The sequence below is a fragment of the Morus notabilis genome, unplaced genomic scaffold (assembly GCF_000414095.1).
Source record: "Morus notabilis unplaced genomic scaffold, ASM41409v2 Scaffold1387, whole genome shotgun sequence".
Taxonomy (NCBI): domain Eukaryota; kingdom Viridiplantae; phylum Streptophyta; class Magnoliopsida; order Rosales; family Moraceae; genus Morus; species Morus notabilis.
The window spans coordinates 1-21,262 of NW_010360644.1; the positions used below are offsets into that span (position 1 = coordinate 1).

The 21,262-nt window shown below is 35.4% G+C and overlaps 4 protein-coding genes across 5 annotated transcripts; 1 reads left to right on the forward strand and 3 right to left on the reverse strand.

The window, feature by feature from the left end:
- The first annotated feature begins 1,369 nt into the window (after nucleotides 1-1,369).
- Nucleotides 1,370-7,552, forward strand: LOC21387436 (TORTIFOLIA1-like protein 2). The gene is made up of 8 exons (XM_024164816.1): nucleotides 1,370-1,547; nucleotides 2,010-2,840; nucleotides 3,325-3,519; nucleotides 3,622-3,724; nucleotides 4,667-5,328; nucleotides 5,785-6,492; nucleotides 6,913-7,078; nucleotides 7,159-7,552. Exons 2-8 carry the CDS (start codon nucleotides 2,187-2,189, stop codon nucleotides 7,164-7,166), a joined length of 2,496 nt encoding a protein of 831 aa, XP_024020584.1. The 5' UTR covers nucleotides 1,370-1,547; nucleotides 2,010-2,186; the 3' UTR covers nucleotides 7,167-7,552.
- Nucleotides 7,553-7,667: 115 nt separating this feature from the next.
- Nucleotides 7,668-11,141, reverse strand: LOC21387437 (probable serine/threonine-protein kinase PBL17). Of its 2 annotated transcripts, none has more exons than XM_024164818.1 (6): nucleotides 10,736-11,141; nucleotides 9,907-10,241; nucleotides 9,675-9,810; nucleotides 9,193-9,329; nucleotides 8,917-9,040; nucleotides 7,668-8,514 (listed from the first exon to the last, which is right to left on the reverse strand). In XM_024164818.1, the coding sequence occupies exons 1-6, from the start codon at nucleotides 10,779-10,781 to the stop codon at nucleotides 7,910-7,912; spliced, it is 1,383 nt and encodes a 460-aa protein (XP_024020586.1). In that variant the 5' UTR covers nucleotides 10,782-11,141; the 3' UTR covers nucleotides 7,668-7,909. The 2 variants fall into 2 exon arrangements, with proteins under 2 accessions (XP_024020586.1, XP_024020585.1); XM_024164817.1 differs by having other exon boundaries at nucleotides 9,907-10,244.
- Nucleotides 11,142-12,378: 1,237 nt separating this feature from the next.
- Nucleotides 12,379-14,192, reverse strand: LOC21387438 (prefoldin subunit 1). The gene is made up of 6 exons (XM_010096903.2): nucleotides 14,071-14,192; nucleotides 13,883-13,936; nucleotides 13,636-13,741; nucleotides 13,182-13,188; nucleotides 12,921-13,005; nucleotides 12,379-12,810 (listed from the first exon to the last, which is right to left on the reverse strand). Exons 1-6 carry the CDS (start codon nucleotides 14,092-14,094, stop codon nucleotides 12,697-12,699), a joined length of 390 nt encoding a protein of 129 aa, XP_010095205.1. The 5' UTR covers nucleotides 14,095-14,192; the 3' UTR covers nucleotides 12,379-12,696.
- A 1,312-nt stretch (nucleotides 14,193-15,504) lies between these two features.
- LOC21387439 (lupeol synthase) lies at nucleotides 15,505-21,044 on the reverse strand. Its single transcript, XM_024164823.1, has 17 exons — nucleotides 20,844-21,044; nucleotides 19,781-19,966; nucleotides 19,492-19,581; nucleotides 19,195-19,392; nucleotides 18,950-19,034; nucleotides 18,515-18,870; nucleotides 18,264-18,377; nucleotides 18,031-18,150; nucleotides 17,747-17,869; nucleotides 17,512-17,610; nucleotides 17,315-17,371; nucleotides 17,112-17,158; nucleotides 16,818-16,961; nucleotides 16,532-16,709; nucleotides 16,330-16,410; nucleotides 16,116-16,199; nucleotides 15,505-15,819 (listed from the first exon to the last, which is right to left on the reverse strand). The coding sequence occupies exons 1-17, from the start codon at nucleotides 21,036-21,038 to the stop codon at nucleotides 15,709-15,711; spliced, it is 2,268 nt and encodes a 755-aa protein (XP_024020591.1). The 5' UTR covers nucleotides 21,039-21,044; the 3' UTR covers nucleotides 15,505-15,708.
- Between the last annotated feature and the right edge of the window lie 218 nt (nucleotides 21,045-21,262).

Genomic DNA, 21,262 nt, shown 5'->3' on the forward strand with positions numbered 1-21,262 from the left:
TTTACTGTAGCAAAACTCGAATTCTAAACTTAAATCGGTGAAATGAACGAGACCTAAGAGTCTTAGGCCCCGTTCACTTCACTGATTCGAGTTTTACTATAGTAAAAAACTCTCATAAATAATCACATCTAACTTTTTAACTACAGTACTCGAATTGAAAACTCGAATCAGCGAACTAAACAGACCCTTAAGGGTTGTTCTTTTACAACGAAATTCAGGAAAAGTTTGAACCCGAGTTACAACGGGGTTGTTCTTTTGGAGTATAATTTGAGTATAATTTTTGAGTTGAATTTGAGTTATAACTTGAGTTGAAGTTAAAACTTGAATAAAGTTGAGTAAAATTAAATAAAGTTAAAACTTAAAAGAACGTGAACTTGAATAAAGTTGAACTTGAGTTGTCTTTTTTTGAGTTTTTTAAACAAAAGAACATGCCCGTTACTTTATTTAAGTTCATGTTCTTTTGTAAAATTTGAGTTTAAACTCGAATTTGGGGCTAAACTTAAGTTCAAGTTTTCCCTTCAACTCGAGTTCATAAACTCGAACTCAAGTTAATGAACAATATGTTTTCTATTTTTAAAAATGTTATAATTTTTTCATTTTAATTATGATTGAGATGATTTTTTTTATACATTCACAACGAAAAGATGAATAAAATCCTATCTATATACCCTATTAAAATTTTTCATTACTATTGAGTTTTTATTAAAATACTATATAAATATAAATTTAAGTTTTGACCCACCTAAATACAAACTTAAATAGATTCTTAATTCAAATCATAATTAAAATATACATATTCAAACATAAATTTAAATTATAACTTTAAGTCAAATTATAATTTAAATTCAATTTAAAATTATCACTCAAATCGTCTTAACTCAAATGTAAGAGACAACCCCTTAGAGATATTCTCTAATATTTATGGAAAAAATTATTTTCTTTTAGAAGGAAAAGACAAATTGGACAACTGGGGCGCGTGTGCTGACTGCTGATCGTGGGGAGAGGATATGCCTCTGACTTGTACACGTGGCTCTAAATGATAGGCTAAGTAGTAACCCAGTAACCCTGCAACACAAAAGCAAACGCTCCTCGTTCTTTAAATTCGAAAACTCACACCCCAGTCCCAAAAGCGCGAAATTTGAAGCCTCTAAATAAAATAAAAAATAAACAAAAAAAAAAAAGTGTGTCATTTTTCATTATCGAACTTTGTTTCTTAATTGATATTATTCAAATTTCTTTTCTTCTTCGTTGATCTCAAGGACGTTTTCGTTATTCAAAGTTGAATGTTAGTTCTTCTAATCTCTTCTTCTCCTATATATATATATATATCCACACTCAAATTCATATCTTCTCTAATCTAAGTAAAATTAAAAAAAAACTGCAGAAATTTGAAGAAGATAATTAATAATAATAATAATAATGGAAGATATGATGGATCTCTTCCATTTGTCTTCGTCTTCGACTTTGGTGATGCTCTTGAAGTCGTCGTCGTAGTCGTCTTCTTCGACTTTCGTCATTCAGGAATCAAACACATAATAATAATTTCTGTAAGTCTGCTTTGTTTGTTTTTGTGTTTTTAACAGTTTATTTGTTGTTGTTGTTGTTATTATTACCTGTTAAGCTAAAAGGTTCAGTTTTAAAATAATATTGTTAAGTTGAAAAGAGAACAAAATAAGGTTGTTTAGAGAAGAAAATATTCCGACTTTCTTACATTTACTCCAAGCTTCTGCTTCTGCTTCAATTGTGTGCTCAATATTATCCTTGAAAATAAAGCTAAACAAGAAAAAGCTTAACACTTCTACTAGGTTTACTTTACTAAAGTTCAGTGATAAAATTTCTTCAGTTTTTCAAATTTTTGTGCTATATTGGCCTCTTTTTTTGTTTTTTTTGTTTTTTTCCCCCCTTCACTTAGGGACCAAAATGGAGTTTTATATCCGTTACAAGTGAAACAGCATTTTCATCTGGTCTGGTTTACTTTCTTCAACTGAATCTACTCTGCCCTTTTGTAGGATTTTGATATCTTGAAGAACAAAACCAATCTTTTTTTTTCGTTGCTTCCTCTTGCAAGCGGTTTCGACCCTCCTTGGCCTGTTAACTAAGTCAGCAATCTGTAAAATTTTCGAAAGGCACGAGTTTTGTACAATTGGGACTTTTGGGGTCTTTTAAGATACAAGATACAAGCCAAGATGAAGGCCAATGCAGCGCAAGTAAAAGGAAGAGGATCCGTTAGGATAAGTGCACAGCAAGTGGTTTTTGAGCTCAAACACAAAGTGGTTATTGCTCTGAACAAGCTAGCGGATCGAGATACTTACCAGGTTGGGGCGGATGAGCTTGACAAGACGGCAGAGTGCTTAACTCCTGATGGTATTGCCCCGTTTTTGTCGTGTATATTGGACACAGACTCGGAGCAAAAGAGTGCAGTTCGAAAGGAATGCATTAGACTGATGGGCTCGCTTGTAAGGTATCATGAGGGGCTGATGGCGCCGCATCTCAGTAAGATGGTTGTTAGCATTGTCAAGCGGCTCAAAGATCCGGACTCCATTGTGAGGGATACCTGTGTGGAAACTATGGGAGTTCTGGCTTCAAAATTGAGTAGTGGAGAAGGTGAGAGTGACAGGATCTTTGTTACGCTAGTGAGACCGCTTTTCGAAGCATTAGGTGAACAAAACAAGCATGTGCAAGCGGGTTCAGCATTGTGCTTGGCAAGGGTTATTGACAATACTCATGATCCCCCAGTTTCGCTTTTGCAAAGGATTTTGGTTCGAACCACCAAGTTGCTTAAGAATCAGCATTTTATGGCAAAACCAGCAATTATCGAGTTGAATAGAAGTATTATCCAGGTCTGACTTGATCTTATCATGGTCTTATTAGATCTCTCCTCTGTCCTATATGTTTACATTTTCTCGGTTTTCATTCTATATTTAAAGTTTGTTGCTTTTGTTTTCTCTCTGCTTAGGAGCAGCCATTGGTTTAATGTAGCATGCTGATGATACAAAAATATGAGATGGCTTTGGAATTTGACCAGCAGCGCCAAAGAATAATGTTAATATGTCTTCTTATTGCACAGATTATCAAAAATATGAAAAGAACATAAGAAAATTTTTTGCCTTTAAGAAAATTTTTTGCCTTTCAAAATATTGCGAAATGCTGCCGTCTATGGAAAGGAAAAAATTGGATGGAAGTGTTAGTGTTAAGAGGCTATTAAACTGCCAAGTAGCTTATTGATGCCTAAATAAATTGTTTTTGTTTCATTGTGTTTTCATGTACGGTTATACTTCCACGTATGTATTTTCTAACTGTGTGCTTGGACCGTCTCTACTTCAGGCCGGGGGAGCCCCAACACAAAACACTCTATCTGCTGCAATGTCTAGCATTCAAGAATCTCTTAAAAACAGTGACTGGTCAACACGTAAAGCGGCTTCTATGGCATTAGGGGAGATAGCTTCAAGCGGGGGATCCCTCTTAGGATCATGCAAGGCATCCTGCATCCGATCCCTTGAATCGTGTCGCTTCGACAAGGTTTGTGACTTTGTGTCAATTCAAGAAGTGCTTTTGGAATATGTTCATTTATTGAAAATAGTTTAACAAAATCTTCTTACATGATTCATGTGATTCTTACAGGTGAAGCCCGTCAGAGACACTGTATTGCATTCGCTACAGTGCTGGAGAACTCTTCCAGGACCTGATACTCCAGAACCCTCAGAAGCGGGTTCTTCTATTAAAGGTTTCATCTACATTTGAAATTCCCTGCACTCTATTGTGCTGGTTTCTTTCCTTTTCTTTCATTTTTTCCCCCTGTTCTTTGCTTAAAATCTAAAGCATTATTGATCTTAAATGTCTTACCATACTTTGTCTGAATTTGTTCATTTCCTTTGAAGGCACGTAGCTAGTCTAAAAGATCTATATTTGCTCTTAAAATTAGTGGAGGATTTTAAGTACAAATGAAATGTTTAAGTACAGGGAAGGCAGCATAATAAATGTCACTACTCGTGTAGCAATCCCTGAGTACTATAATATTTATATAAACTATAGTTGAAAAACAATGCACGCATTACTTATCTAAATAATGCACACAATAAGATTTAGTGGTAATTTGGTAATAATTTACCAGGTTCGGTTGGCCAAGGTGCGCTCGACCTGTATAATATTGTACAGACTCTAAACATTGTCATGTGGTGGCTAATTAGTAAACTCATTTTATGGCGTATGCTTCCTTTATCTACTTGGTTGCAATATCATCATGCTCGCCTTTTCCCTTTTAGGATTTTTTTCCCTTACCAAATTAAGATCTTGATGAGGCCTCTGCTGTTGGGGGAAATGAGAATAGATCCCCTTTATATTTTTTGTGGCTTTTTGCTTATTAATATCCCAAGTGCTTTTCAGTTTCCATTTGCTCTTTTTGAGTTGTAAGAACTTTTATACGTATAACTCGTCCATATATATATATATATATATTGTTTAATTTTAATGAAGCTAAGGTGTATGATGGATTAAAAGTTTGGATGCCAGCTTAGCTAGATTGTGATCTTCTAGTCTTGACGCGCGTTGCTACTCTATTTGTGATTTTTCTTTTTTTCTTAAAAAAAAAAAAAAAAAACTTTGTTTTTGAAAAAACAACGTTGCAATATCTTCTCATGTAATACACTTTTTCTTCGCATTTCTACAGAAAATTTCTGTGGGGGTGACTATAATGATCTGACAAGTGCAAGCGAATCTGGATGGAAAGATGTTGCATTTAAGAAAGTCAGTACGAGTTTCACCAAGGGAAGGATTCCTTTGTCTGTCAGAAAGAAAAGTCAAAATCATGTTGAAAATCCTCAACAATCCAAGGAAGATGATTGGCGCATTGAAATTGCTCTCCCAAAAACTCATACTATCTCATTAGCGGAACTTAACAATGAAGAATCCGAGGGTAGCTCTGTCACCAAGACTTTTGAAAGAATGAGTACTGATATCACAAGCATGAAGGACATTGGATATCAATATGTCCATTTAGATGACAAACAAGAGTGTTCTTCTGTGTCCAATATTGTCAACGGTAACTTTGAGACCAAACATGTGAAAGTTACTCATGAGGATCTTGACCAAGGTGGCTTGCTGAAGGCAATGGAAGGAGATCAGCGGTTTGCATCTGAAGAGATTTGTAGCGAGGAACAAATGTACTCCAGAAAGATTCATGACCGGACGAGCCTCGATTCAACTGTATCAGAGGCTGTTTTCCCAGGTTCACATGGATGTTGTTCGCAAATCACAAATGAAATGGTTTGCATCCGAAAGCAACTTTTGCAGATCGAGGACAAACAGTCAAATTTAGTGGATCTTTTGCAGGTAAAACCAGAGTAGGAATAACTATGTTCATTGCTTTGCCATTGTTTAGAACTCATATGGAGCATTATTCGTTTGCACAAATTATTCTTCTATATATAACGACCTCATTACCTTATATCAAACACCCTGGAGTCCCTTTAAAGATTTTCTTTGCATTGACCAAGATGTAATTTGTAAATTATAATGCCATCATAACTCGCATTTATGGTAGCATTAGATAAACATTTAACATTACCAGTTAATTCTTTTTTGGAGTTTACATATCCTAGTTATCCCTTTTAACCCTTCTTATCCTACCCGAGTTTTTCTAACTCTCTCTTCCTTCGTTTTATGAAAAGAAAAGGCTTGTGGTTGTTCAGTATCTGCTTATGCAATGGTGTTGGTTTTCTTGTACATCTTACAATAATGGTCGCTTTTATATTCTGATTTATATCTCCAACATTGCCTTTTCCACAGGTGTTTACAACTGGAATAATGGATAGTTTGTCTGTTTTACAATCAAGGGTGGTACGTTTAGAAGATGTAGTGGATAGGATAGCTGAGGACCTTGTTGTACACCGGGAGGAACGTTCGAGTTTAGCAACCTCCAAGTTGTTGAAGCAAAACCAATTCTTGAATTCACCAAGATTCTCTACATGCACTCCTAGGCCATCTATAGATATCCGCAATAGGCAGCCTTCATTTTTGTCTTCGAAGAGTAATGAAACTTGGGAGGTAAATGCACTGGAGAGAAGCCTAGAAAACACTAAACAGGGTACAGAGATGTGGGCTAATAGTAAGATGAAAATCACTAGGAACCCAACGGGGGTGGACAACAAGAAAAATCCGAGGCAGGTGACACGGAGGATTGGTTGTGGTCAAGTAAGGAGTGATCCTATTTTTGGTTCAGCGTCTAGTAGTATAACAGCCAGAAAAAGTAGCTTTGAAAGTAAAAATAACATGTGGAAACGTGTGAAAGGTTTTCTATGTGAAGGGGACCTCGACTCTGCGTATGGTGAAGCTCTTTGTTCGGGTGACGAGCTTGTTCTGATGGAACTTTTTGATAGAACTGGTCCGGTTCTAGAGTGTTTGTCATCCAAGACTGCAGGCGATATTCTCAGTATTTTGGCTTCATATCTTCGAGAACAGAAATTTACAACTTCCATACTCCCTTGGTTGCAGCAGGCAAGTATTTCTTTTGTTCTCTCTAAATCATGAAATGTTCCTGTAAATCCTTGCTCTTCATGAACCATTTGTATGCATATGGATTAGTATCCTGATTCATGGATCTCTAGGTTTGAGAAATAAAAATGAGAGGATCAAACCATTTCTTTTGACTTTCAAATTTGATAAATGTCGGTCGATAGTATATTTTGTTATAGTTTCATGCATGAGAATATCATTTCCTATTTGATCCCTTTAAATTGCATGTTTGAACTTCGAAGTTGTGATCAGTAGTTTCTAGGTTGAATTTTTATTGTAGGTTTCTCTCTTGCTAATAGTTGGCACCCACCGTGCTTTTATGTGTGTGCACTAGAAATACTCGTTCCAACATTTCATGAAAACATTTAACTAGACGGTCATGCTATTCCATCTCAATTGTAGGTTGTCGACTTGAGCACAGTTCATGGACCGAACTGCCTTGTCCTGACGGCAAAAGCAAGGCAAAAGCTGTTATCTGCGATTCAGGAGGCTGTGAACATGGACTTTTCTAGTCCTTTGGAGAAAAGATCCGTCAGTCAAATAGCAGTGAAGTTGCACCACATATGGGGTAAGAGTAAGAGAGATTCTTGCGTTAAATGTTTGCATTAGGGGAATGTGTTGCTAACAATGAGTTTGCATATATTGTAGGAAAATGATCCTGATTATCTTATGATGTTGGTGATTCACAACTGTATGTAGATGAGGTTCATTTTGTCAGCCAATCATCGGATTCGCGAAGCGGCGATTGGAGAGGATCTCGTTTTTCAGATTAAGCTTTTCCCGAGCCGTAATGATGATTAACCAGTAGGCTGTAGCTGTTCTTATTGTAAACAAGTCAGTTTGAGTGCATTTCACGCCTCGTTCTTTGCTATGTTGAATTTGTACTTTGACTAAACTTTAGTTCCAACTTAGAGCTTTTCCAAAGACTACGCATTTTAAAAAAAAAAAAAAAAAAAAAAAAAAAAAAGCATGACAATTGTTTGTTGTAACCACATCTGTTTGTGTCAACCAATAGCCTTTTCTTTTCTTTTTCTTTTCGTTTTTTCCCCTCTTACCCAATAACCTTTTATCTAAGGTTTATTTGTCCTCTCCCCCAACCCCAAAAAATAACAAATAATAAAATAAAAAAAAGGGACAAAAACAGGAAGTGAGGCCGGTCATTTGCTACGGTCTGGCCAAAGATTTCTTTATGGACTTTTGCTAAATCAACACAGAGCACTCTGCCCACTCACAAGAACACATTGGCACAGGAGGATACTCTTTCTGAACTTGCTTCAACAAAAAATCTCAAATTTCATTACGGTAACAAGAATAAATATCAAAATGAAAACAAAACGAATGGATAGACCAGCTGAGGGATCTTGTACAGTTCAACCTCTATCCATTTTTAGTACAAAGTTCAGCTTCTCGTGGAAGCTGATTTCTCACCAAAACCATATTCCGGAGATTGGATACGACAATCAAACTCGTTTGGAGGTTCACTCTTGCTCCTTCCATTTCCCAGTTTGCTCTTTCCACCCACCTCCACAACCTTTACACCATCACTATTGTACAAATTTCTATTATCTGCCTTTTTTTCACCGTCACCACCATTCCAATTTCTCTTCTCGACACAAGTAGCAGGGGCCGTCTTGGGAGCCTCATAAAGGGTTATACCGTTCCCTCCGCCTTGAAGCATTGCTTCTTCCTGGTTCTCCTCCTTTACCTGGAAAGTTTCTAGGATTTCAACCACCTGACTCATGAGAGGCCGGCCTTTCGGGTTCTGGCTAAGGCACAGATGTGCCAAATGGGCCACCTTCATTGCAGTTTTAGCTGAGTACTGCCCTTCCAGCCTGGGATCCAAAATCCTTAGAAGCTTCTTGTTATGATTCAAAAGCGGGCGCGCCCACTCAACAAGGTTGTGTTCTCGGCTAGGTCTGCTTTTATCCATAGCTTTCCTTCCAATAAGCATCTCGAGCAAAACTACCCCGAATCCGTAAATATCGCTCCGAGCTGTTAGATGTCCTGTTTGGATAAATGGACTTAATTTGTGAGCTGGTAAGACAACTAAGGATCAGTTTAGTTCGTTGATTCGAGTTTTTAATTCGAGTTGAGATGTGACTTTATGTGAGAGCTTTTTACTGTAGTAAAAAAGTTAGATGTGACCGTTTCTGAGAGCTTTTTACTGTAACAAAACTTAAATTTTAAATCGAATCAGTGAAATGAACGGGGCCTAAATAAACTTCCTCTTCAAATAGTACTTACTAATAAGGGAAAGACAAAAGGATCAATAATATTACCTTTAAAATGGGAAAGAAATTTATTTTAAAACAACAAATCTTTTCAGTTGTCCAATCAATTCAGTGGCAACAGACCTCAACAGACCGAATTCTACTTTGTAAGCAGCAGAACGACTCTTCAACTCACCAGTCATTACATACTCAGGAGCGGCATATCCGTACGTGCCCATCACCCGCGTTGAAACATGTGTTTGGTCCCCCATAGGCCCTTCCTTTGCAAGGCCAAAGTCTGAAAGCTTTGCATTAAAATCCTGCAGGTTTTCCACGTGTTTTCAGCAAGATAGAAAGATAAATAAGGTGATGCTAAGGAGGTTAATAATCTTTTACCTTTCATTTCCCGATGGCAACTCAAATAAAATGCATCACTTATGCAATAGATAAGACTGAATAGCGAGAGACTCACCGCATCCAACAAGATGTTTGACGTCTTGAAGTCACGGTATATGATAGGTCTTTCCGCACCATGAAGAAAAGCAAGTCCTTTTGCAGCATCCAGAGCGATCTTCATTCTTCTTGACCAAGTCAGTGTACAGCCCACTCCTACCATCCAAAAACAAATATTATGAGCCTATACCGGTGCAGTGTACTTCAATTCTTATCATTGCATCATTGACGCTCCGTCAAAATTGCAAGGGCAATGATCAGAGAGAAGAATACTAAGTTATACCCTAATACAAGTCACCCTCCATAAGATAGTAGCAGGGAAAACAAAAGGGTATCACTATTCAAGTACAATGTCACTCTTCTAAATAATTTATAGCGAACTATTTTGCCTAAAATTGATAGAATGTACTCCTTGCATGGTTGCTGAATGATAATATAGTCTAAAGTAAGCCCTCAATTTCCTGTAACAGCAGAAAATTGGAAGTTGAATCATTCACTTACTGCGGAAAAGATGTTTTTCTAGGCTGCCGCTTGCCATGTATTCATAGACCAATAGCCTATGGTGATCCTCACAGCAGTATCCAATAAGCTTAACAAGATTATCGTGCCTGACCTGTCCTAAATAGTTAACCTCTGCCTGCAAAAGAAGGGGAAATGAAAATTCTTCAACAGATACTACTCGTACAACCAAATATGCATCTTTAGAGAAGAGATAAGTAAGATATATACTTACCAGCCATTCCCTGTCACCTTGGTAGCCTTCTGGGTTAAGTTCCTTAATGGCAACTTGGGTGGTCTTGTATCCCGGACGCACATTGTCGTCGATAACTCCTTTATAGACGACGCCAAATCCACCCTCACCCAATACTAAATCAGGGCGGAAACGCTTGGTGGCCAACCTCATCTCCTCATACGTGAAGATGTCAAGGTTGCTGTTTCCAGGATTTTGGCGTAGATCTCCCACATTTCTCGGAGCTAATGGAATGCTGCTGCTGCTGCTGCTGGATCTTGGGGTTTTATCTGCTCTTGGTGTTGTACCAATACCACCACCACCTGCTACTCCTACTCCTACTTCATTTATTATTTTTTATGACAGAATTAGAAAAAAGGCCATAACTTGGTTCTTTCCAAAAGGCAAAAAGGAAGAGTAGCAAAAAGCAGTTAAAAGAAGTGTTTAAGTGATACATGTATGAGTTAGATGAGTGTTAATTATAATCAATGCTTGTTGTATTAGTCTTTAAATGGAAACAAAATGAATCCACAAACTTACTTCCCATAAATAAATGCCTAACCATTTACGTTACATTCTTGGCCAGTCTAATGCAAATTTAGTTGTTAGATCAATGTAATGCAAGCACAAGCATTTACTTAATCAACCACCCCCAAAAAAAAAAAAAAAAAAAAAAACCCCAATTTGGCATTTGCTTAGGAAAAGAGATATTTGGTGATCCATGGTTAATTAAGTCAAGTGAAGTTAAGATATAAATAACTGAGGCATTAATGAGTTAGTTAATGTTTGACAGATAGGATAGAAGATAAAGAAAGAGAGTTAAGAGAGAAACCTGGAATGCTGTGAAGGTCGTCTTCAATACTGAAACAAATCCCCATCAATTTTCAATTTTTCAATATCCACTTCACAACCCACAACACAAAACAAAGAAAGGAAGATTAATCCCTAATACACATTCTCATTTCATCTTCAAAATGCGATAGAATGTCGGATCCGGATTCGGTTTTTCATTGGATCTGTCGTTGTTGGGTTTCTCTTTTTGTGAGTTGTCGACAAATCAAGTTGTTGCCTTTTTCTTCTCTCTATGTGTTTTTGTTTGTTTTTAAGATGCAATGATAAAGCTGAGAAAAATGATGATGATAATGATGAAAGTAGACTGAGAGAGAGAGAGTGGAGAAGAATAATAATAGAGAGAGAGAGAGAGAGAGAGAGAAGAAGAAGAAGAAACCGCCAAACAGAACCAACGCGGTTGGTCCTCTTCTCGAAGGCGTTTGACCACCTTATTCATTTGGCCTTAGACTTACTACTTTATTACGGTCATGTCCTTAGAGATCTGTGTATAATAATAACAAAGGATAGTTATTGACTTAAATGAGATGTGCTTCTCTTTGGACAATCTTTATAGGCCTTTTGACCAATTTAATTAACTAGACTAGTTAGTTATTTCCTCGCTTTGTTTACATTAATTACGCATTACATATGGCATTAAGCTTTGAAATCCACTTGCTATTAATGGTAAAGACTTGTATCGAGATAGATGAATACACAAACACTATTTTGGTCCTTTGCTTTATTTATTTATTTATTATTTTTTTTGGGGAAAATGGTCATTTGCTATGTTCACTCTTAGCTTTTTTTTTTTTAAACTATTTTAATTATTTTTATGATAATGTGTCATTATTTTATGGGTGGGACAGTATTTTATTCGGGACATGAAGCTAAGGACAACATTAAACTCCATGGCGACGGAAGGCTCTCATTTCTTTCCCCTTTTTTTTAAAAAAAAAAAAAAAAAAAAAAATTCTTGTTCAAAAATTTTAGTTGATTGAGAAAACAATGATCTATTTTCAATTAAAATAATATTCACGAGACCAATTTCTATGGAATTCAGTACCACCACAAACTATATTATATTTGGTGAGTTTTTTTTTTTTTTCTTCGTATGAATTGACTATTATTAATAATTCCTTTGGTAGCTAGCATTCATATTAATTCGAACAATAGTTGCCTTTAATAATGAGGATATATATCATGTTGAGGAGGGGGCGGGCAAAATTGAACATGGAATTAGTTACATTTTGATTGGGTCTTGGACATGATAAGTGGAAGAAATGGAAATTCTTATAGCATAGCATGGACTGGACTACCCTAAACCAGACGGAGATAATTAGCAACATGATCCAAGATGCTCATGTGGTAAGTTAGCTCTAATGTTGGGCTTTACCAACCTAAGACATTGACAGTGACTTTGGGAGGGGGTCATACATTCATTATGTATGCCGTGTAGTCACGACATGTATAATGCTGTCACAGCCGCATTATACGTATAATGCTGTCGCAGCCGAATTATGAGTGTAGTTACGACAACATTATACATTCATTCATACTAGTTATTCATTATGTATAAATGTATAATGCTGTCGCAGCCGCAGGAGGCAGGACGTGAATTTACTTACAGTTAGTCTAAGCTTGCAACACACATAAAACCAAACATTTTAAACACAAAAATAGATTTGTTGATAACATGACACTCCATCTAAAAGTAACTGATTACTTGCTTGGAGTAACTGAGATATCAAAAGCAGTAAGCAACCAAAGAGTTAGTACCACCCACAACATGGACAATAAAGAAGGTACAGGGTCGAATAACACAAAGCCTGATTGCCCTTCTTTGAATTAATGCTGTTGTGTTTACTTTGCCCAAAAAGCCAAGAGGAGTGTGTAATGATAATGAAACACAAGTGACGAAGAAATCTATAACATTGTAATGTAAATGTAAGGGTGGGTTGTGGTTCACATGACAGTCATGGACATTATCTGACGAGCAAGGCCTGGATCTTGGCTCAACAACTCCCTCAAGTTGTTCTCCACTTCCGCCTTTTGTTTCTCTAAATACTCCTTTGAGCTCTAAATCCCCACAAAGTTAAATATTTAAAAATTCTATCACACAAAACAAAAACAAAACAAATGCGGAAGGAAAGACATACAAGTCCTCAGTCCTCAGATCATAGGTGTACCTGCAATGAGGAAACTGCGGTTTCGCTATCCTTGAACTTCTGTTCTTGTTCATTCATTAACACTGCCTTGGGCTCTAAAACGAACCTGCCCACCAAATTGACAGAGAGAGAGAGAGAGAGAGAGAGACCAAGAAATGATTCGATTAGAGAATTGTCATCTGCGTATATTACCTGCAGGCTTCTGCAGCCAATAAATAGCAAGCAAAAAAAAAAAAAGCTATGAAATCTGCATAATTTTGCGGTTGTTAATTCGGAACTCACGTTCGCCCTGAAAACCACGAGAAAAATACAAGTTAAAAAAGGAATAGGAACCCTCAAAAGGAGTCAAAAAAGAGCAGCACAAGATTCACAAATAGAAAAGGCAGTCTCTCATTCAAACTAGCACATGAGATTCAGAGGAAATCAAAGGAAACCACGATCAAATCGAAAAGATAACAAATCAGGAGAATTCCCTACAACGATACTGCACAATTACGGAACTGTCATATTTTCATCAAAATTTTGTTCGATTCACACACATATATTTGGTCCTAATGTGATTTGAAGTTCATAAAACCAACCCACCAACACAGAACTAAAAGAAAAATAATTTAAACCATAAAAAAAAAAAAACCTCGTATAGGATGGAAATGCATTATTCTGAAATAGCGAAATACACTTGAGAATCGAATCGATAACAAAGACAAAGACGAAGAAGAAAAGAAAAAAAGAATACCAATAGATTTATAGGTATTGGTGTCATCGGACAAGTGGCGAAGCTCCTCCAAGGTTAAGAAAGCGCGCTTCTTTTCACCTTCTTTGCTCCTCATCTGGTTCTGCACCTGATTCAGTCACATAAACAATTCATTTTTCTTAATTTAATAATTCATTCATCCTTCCCAATTTGAAATTCGAAGATCACAGATTAAACCAAACCAAAAAGATTACATGACAAAGAAGAAGAAGAAGAAGAAGACAGATACCTGCTTGAGTTTGGCGGTGATCTCTATCATCCGACCTTGAATCTCCATGAATGCCTGTCAATTTCCACTAATGTATTATTTAACATACATAAATTACATATGCATAACTAGGGATCTGTTTGGCAGTCGAGAAAGTCATGGTCGGAAAATGAAATTTACAAAAAAAAGAAAAAAGAAAAGAAACTTACAGTTCTGCTAGTTTCGTCAGCCATTGTTGTGGTTTGATGAGAGAGAATAACGCGAAAAAGTCCTTCCCACTTTAGAGAGAGAGAGAGAGAGAGAGAAGCAGCAGCGGCGAGAGAAAATGTCGAGTGTGGTAGACAGACCAAGTAGTGGCGTTCAACTCCTCAGCTCTCTAACTTCAGGGATTCGGCCCAAAATTCAACAGCCCAGGAGATTTACCACATTGGGCCAGTAAGCCCATAAGCCACTGTTGCTCATACTGTGAAACATATGAGCATTATGGCAATTTAATCCTAGAATTTTTAATTTCGGCAGATTATTTCTTGAATTTTTATTTTTCTAAAAATTTTGATCACTGACGCTAAAATTAAAGAATAATTTCTAAAGTTTAACATAAACAATCACACTCTTATTACATAACTACAAAAAATTTCATATGGTATGAAATAAAAAGATTTATGTGACATGTTTAGCCTTCGTTCATTTAGCTAGTTCGAATTACAACTCAAGTTTTTGTTACATTATTTTCTCTCACAAAAATTTAAATTTAACTTTTTTTATTATAATATTTTTTTCACATTAATTTACTTTTTAATTTAAATTCTCAACTTGAACGAGGAGAATAACACGAAAAATTCCTTCCCACTTTAGAGAGAGAGAGAGAGAGAGAGAGAGAGAGAAGCAGCAGCGGCGAGAGAAAATGTCGAGTGTGGTAGACAGACCAAGTAGTGGCGTTCAACTCCTCAGCTCTCTAACTTCAGGGATTCGGCCCAAAATTCAACAGCCCAGGAGATTTACCACATTGGGCCAGTAAGCCCATAAGCCACTGTTGCTCATACTGTGAAACATATGAGCATTATGGCAATTTAATCCTAGAATTTTTAATTTCGGCAGATTATTTCTTGAATTTTTATTTTTCTAAAAATTTTGATCACTGACGCTAAAATTAAAGAATAATTTCTAAAGTTTAACATAAACAATCACACTCTTATTACATAACTACAAAAAATTTCATATGGTATGAAATAAAAAGATTTACGTGACATGTTTAGCCTTCGTTCATTTAGCTAGTTCGAATTACAACTCAAGTTTTTGTTACATTATTTTCGCTCACAAAAATTTAAATTTAACTTTTTTTATTATAATATTTTTTTCACATTAATTTACTTTTTAATTTAAATTCTCAACTTGAACGAGATCTTAATATTCATACTCATTTCTGATTAAGACGTATACTAGACAAGTGGTCTTGCGTCACAAACTTGACTCAAAATTGATCCGCATAACATTGTAAGTTGCATGAAATATTTGGATATATATGCGTTTTAACTCATATGTATCACCATTTAGAGAATAATAAAGTAATTTACACCTAAATAAATTTATAATTTAACCCAAAAAAATTGCTCCAAACCATAAAGGAAAACCCTTGTTTCATCCTTATATAATGTAATTACGACAAATGTCTCACATCTATCCATCTCCTTCTTTTGAAGAGATAGAATATTACATACCATAATAAGTAAAAATAAATAAAAATATACCCCAAGTCTTTGCTAAAGAAATACTATTACACCATATATTATACATATGTATATATGTATACAGTAGCCATTTTCAAATGATACATAAATAAAGGTAGGTTAAGCAAATAAAAGACGGCGACGATATTCTCCCAAGGCCCATATTGGAAAGATGTTTCGATATGATGAGTAGTTTAACGTGCAATTCTTCATAAACACTCCTGTGATCTCCTGCATGCAACATTAACGCAATATAATACGTAATTAATTACCTTCCTCAAGGAAGTAATAATCACTTTTTGCGACACTTTGAAATGTAAATTTTATATTTTAGTAACATTATTTAGTAAACACGTATAATAAAATGTTACTAAACCAATGACATTTCAAATGTGACAGATATTACCGTTATCATTGATATTTTGTGTGTAAACACATAATCAATTTAAGATATATGTCACTAGAACTGTATTTAGTTACAATATTTTAGGCTAAAAATTTGTATTTCTGTGGTATTATGAAAGTACCTTTTGAGGGAAGTCACCATCTTCCATTTGCATATTGATCAACACTCTTATTCCACGATGTATGGGTGTAGGATTTATATCAGCCTAAACAGTCATGATTAGTAAAAGGTTGGCATCATTATATATAATTTAACCAAGATGATAATAATTAACGTGTAGTATTTATTAATTATCAGCTTAATTAATTTATTTACAACCGATCGGTTGAGATCACCTGCCCAGCCTTGATGAGGGATAACAATGCCCAAGCTGTCTGAACCAAATTTGCTCGGTGGCCTTCTAAATTTGTGTAAACCTGCTTCAAATTAATGAAGCATAATTAATTAATAGCATAATATTATACAACATTACTAAATTAATTTGCTAATTCCTTTTAATTATTAGGTAATATAATAATATTGAAGATGCGTGCATGCCTTATTTTGACTAGAAAGGTAACTTTCTCCCCATCCACCATTGGGTAGCTGCTTAGAGAGCAGAAATTGACAAGCTTTCTGTAAGCTAACACAATTGTTGTAGCTCTTCCCACACGCTGCTAGCGCTTCCACTGCAAACCATGTACCATACGTGTAGCATATTCCCCAGCAACCAGTCCTACAATATGATCAGTTGTGTATATATATATATATATATCATTAATTTCATATCATAATTAAGTATGAAAATATTTATAGTTGATGAAAATAATTAACCAGACGTTACCATGAACCATCAAGGTTTTGTGTGTCTTGAATGTAACCTAGTCCTTTTGATATGCAACTATCTATTTCTTTTCTTCGGTGCTTTGGATATAATTTCCTGAACATTGCCAGACCTTGAATTGCAGAAGAAGTGCATTCTACATACCTAAATTAAAGTTACCAAACTATCAATATCAATATCAATCTGTGGTAATAACAACTCATCTTGTATTAATTAGCTAATTATATATAATAATCTTGGACTGAGATCCTTTCACAAAAAAAAATCTTAGGATTGAAGAAAAAAGTACTGTACTCTCGCTCAATTAGGGTGTCCTCAAAAAACTCAGTCGGATTGAATTTCTGCAAATTAAAACAGTAACGATAATTGTTATTCAGTATGCTCATTTACTAATTAACACCCTTTTTTTTTGCCTTTTCCAATTTCCCCTTTTTTTTTTTATAGGAGATACATATATATAACTATATATACACTTTCATGTTGAAAGGCTTGCGTACCTCCAACCAACGAAATGCTCTTTGAGGCTCCCAGGCAGGGAAACCACCATTTTTGCTCTGTAATTAAAAGATAAATATATTATAAATGTAGATTACTATTATTATTATATTATATATAGCAGCATCTTATATTGTATGAAGCAATTAATATTATATGAATTTTAATGAGAGTGATGTTATTCTATCACATTAATTACCTGAAGGGAAAGAATTACATTCACCGCATCGTAGAAGCGTTCTGTTTCCATTTTTTCTCCAACTATTTCGGTTGGCATTTGTGAGAATAAGAGTGCAGCCTTTAAAAAAAGGTAAAAGTATTGCAACGACTGTGATGAAAATTATTACATCTATCTAAAAAAACAATATATATATATATATATATATAAACTTGATTAGAATGTATGAATCATGATCTAGAAAATTCAATACTACTTTTAGCCCTTCTGCAGTACAGTCGGAGACTTGCCAACCATGGTCTTGTATTGAGAATGTCCATGCACCTTTAGATATATGCCTATACATCTTGCTGAAATCTCCAGAAGGATTTTCTCTCACCTTTAAAATATTATTATAAGTAGTGGTAATTAAGAAACCAAGTAATTAGTATTAAATACTGTATCATAATTAAGTGAGAAACAAATCAATCGTCAAGTATTTGTTGCAGGTATATATATATATATATATATATATATATGCTCTGCGAAGACCAAATTAACCTGCGAAGCCTTCACAAATTCATGTGCTCTGCGAAGTGTTGGCCCATACTCTTCATTTAGATTGCAAGAGATAATTGCTTGAACTGCAAATGCTGCATCCCACATTTGAGAACCAAAACTCTGTAGTAAACAATAACAAATATAAATAGAGTCATTGTATTATTAAGATACTAACTATAAAGAAAATAACTATATATTAAAAGCATTAAGTAATTAAGAAGGTATATATGTACCTGAAATTTGAGTCCATCTTCAGCAAGCCACAAGTAGTCTGGGATTCTAGCTAAATGCAGCTTGTAAGCTTCCGAATTTGGATCTTCAACCCAACAAGCAATCAAACACAACACCTACATAGTAATAGATTTATAAGGATTATTGGCCTAGCTAGCTTGAATACCATGAAAGAATTACTATATATATAGCTGGTTGGTTGGTTGGTTTGGTTAGAAATTAATTAATTAGTACGTACGTGCGTAATACCTACCTTCTCTACGCATCCAATGCAAAGGTATCTACTGTTTTCGTCCTCGTAATGTACGTGTTGAATTGCGGCTTTGAGTGCCTTGTCTCTGAGCATAGAGAAAGGCCAATGCCTAAGAATTGGCTCCGCCACGTGGTGGAGGAATCCCCAAAGCATGTCTTGAACCACCGGATGCGGATAATACAGATCCTCCTTGGCGACCGTGTTTCGTGCTTTGTTCCAGTTTACATGGTCATAGGGCTGGTTGTACAGTTCTTGTCTTAGGGACTTAACCAACTTGGTGATCGGACCAACAAATCTCTTCCCGTATAAGTATGACATCGGCATGTAAACCAACCGACAATAGCACAACATTTTCCCTACAAAATTTGTTTTTTTTTTGTTTTTTTTAGGATTACTTTTGGCTACTGCTTAATAAGATTTTAATGTCGTACGCACCTGGATGAATGGGAGAAATTGTTGGGAGAAGCCAAAATTCTGGAGGCAATGGATTACAGCCTGACCACTCATACACACCCAGCACCTAAACCGGCAGAGATGATGCGTACTTATGAATATCATTCATGTAAGAAAACCCCAAAACATTATTCTAGAACTAATTATTGTGTACTAATAAGTTTAAGTTTCTAAAAGCTAAGACACACAATTAACAAATTATAAAAAGATGTAGTCGTAATTAATACCGTTATCCAAAATTTTCCCCAAGAAGGAATCGCAACGACGCCGCCATGATCAAGAATCCATTTGCGAGCTTTCTCCATGGCGTTGTCATCACCATCATCAAGACCTTGTCCAAGCAACCTCAAGGCAATGTAGCTTAAGGCTGAACCAAACATTGTGCTATGCCCCTCAATATGTAGCCCCCACCCTCCATCTTCATTCTTCATTTATATTGTTTTAATACAAGATAAAAACAAAAAGTAGCTTCTTAATTAATAAAGTAACTATCGTTAATTTGCCGAGTTTATTGACAGAAATACCTGATGATTATAGATGTAGCGAATTATCTCTTTTCGGTGCTCTGGTCCTAGAACTGCATTAACTGCTCCGGTCACATACAATGATATAACCTGCACTTCATACGATACAATATTATATATCCTTATGAAGTTACTAACTAGAGCTTTAATTGCAGTCTGTAACAATAACATTATACAAAGAATATCCTAGTTTTGAACCATTCGATGACATTAATTAGAATCATCATCATCCTATAAAAAAAAAAAAAAAAAAAAAAAAAAAAAAAAAAAAAAACCTCCTATTTATTACCAGCGGAGGTAGGAAAAACAATGGGCCGGCAGATTCAGCGGGCCAATGGCCATCGTGGGCCTGAATAGAGGAGTAGAAGCTCAGGGCCCGTCTCAGAGTGTTGGCCACTGCGTCCTCTGTTATGTCCTCCGTTTCGTTTACTTTGACTGGTGGTGGAATTGATCCGCATGGATTTTCCTTTCTAAGCTGTGTATTATTTATTACAATTTAGTTAATCAAGGTCCAAATAAAAATGCAAGGTGCGCAGGGTAAAAAGTGTACTAGTCATTTTTGCAAATAAAAGTTAGGAATTACCGGGTACTCATGAGTACGGGTACTGATTGGTAAGATTGTCATCCCCACTCTTAATTCATTGTGAAGTATTTCTCGGATGGTCTAGTAATTTTTATAAATGAATTATCTGATTTCAAAGAGAAGCTTGGCTCTTTCCCCTTAGCCCGTTTGGTTGGAGAGAACGGAATGAAAAAATAAAAAATTTTAAAAAAAAATTACGGATTCTATCTCTTTAAATATTTAACTTATTAAAAGTACTTATTTTAAATAATTCTACCTCTTAACTAGTTCTAATCTAAAAGGTAAAAAAATATGGCAAATATTAAGGGTAAAAATAAAAAAGGGGACTCCATTTTTAAAGGGTATTTTTAAAAATTGCTAAAAAAATGTAATTGTTTTGTTTGGGTAGATTTAGGCATGATAATAGCCTTTTAAAACAAGTACAAGATGTATGTTTTTGGGCTATATATAGCTAGTTTATGTATGTATACATAATGCATGTATAATAATGGTAATTAGTTTACTTTCGTTAAATTTATATAGACCATTTAGTTGTAAATATGAATATACGTAACACAACGATTTGCATATGTGTGGTACTGGTAACTTCGGTGATCTTCTTATTTTGTAGACGTTGTAGGCGCAGATTCCCACACGTATCCAACATGCATATACGTATTTATGTATGTATGTATGTAACAAAGAGACTCACTAATTAAGACTATATGTATGTATGTATGTATGTATATATACGCATGATTAATAGTAGTATATAATTATATAATAGTACCTGCAATCTCATGAGAAGATCAGCACTTTGCTTGTGAAGAAAGCGGTTGTTTTTGAAGTGTTGGCGAAGGCGTTGGACGTGAGCACGTTCTTCGAGAGTTCCGGCGTCGGGATCGAACTCCCAGTGTTGTCTTCCGACGTGATTATTCACGCTCCTCACGTATGCCCCTCCTTCTGCTATCTTTAACTTCCACATTATTATTATATTATTATACTTATTATTGTTATATATATATATATATATATATATATATGACAATTGACTCTAGCTATACTTAATAGACACACATATGCGAGCTATGTTTGACGTTAATTATAACTAATTGTAAACACAAATTGTATGTGTCTATATATATATATATAGAGAGAGAGAGAGAGAGAGAGAGAGAGAGAATATCAAAAGGAAGGCAAAGTAGACAG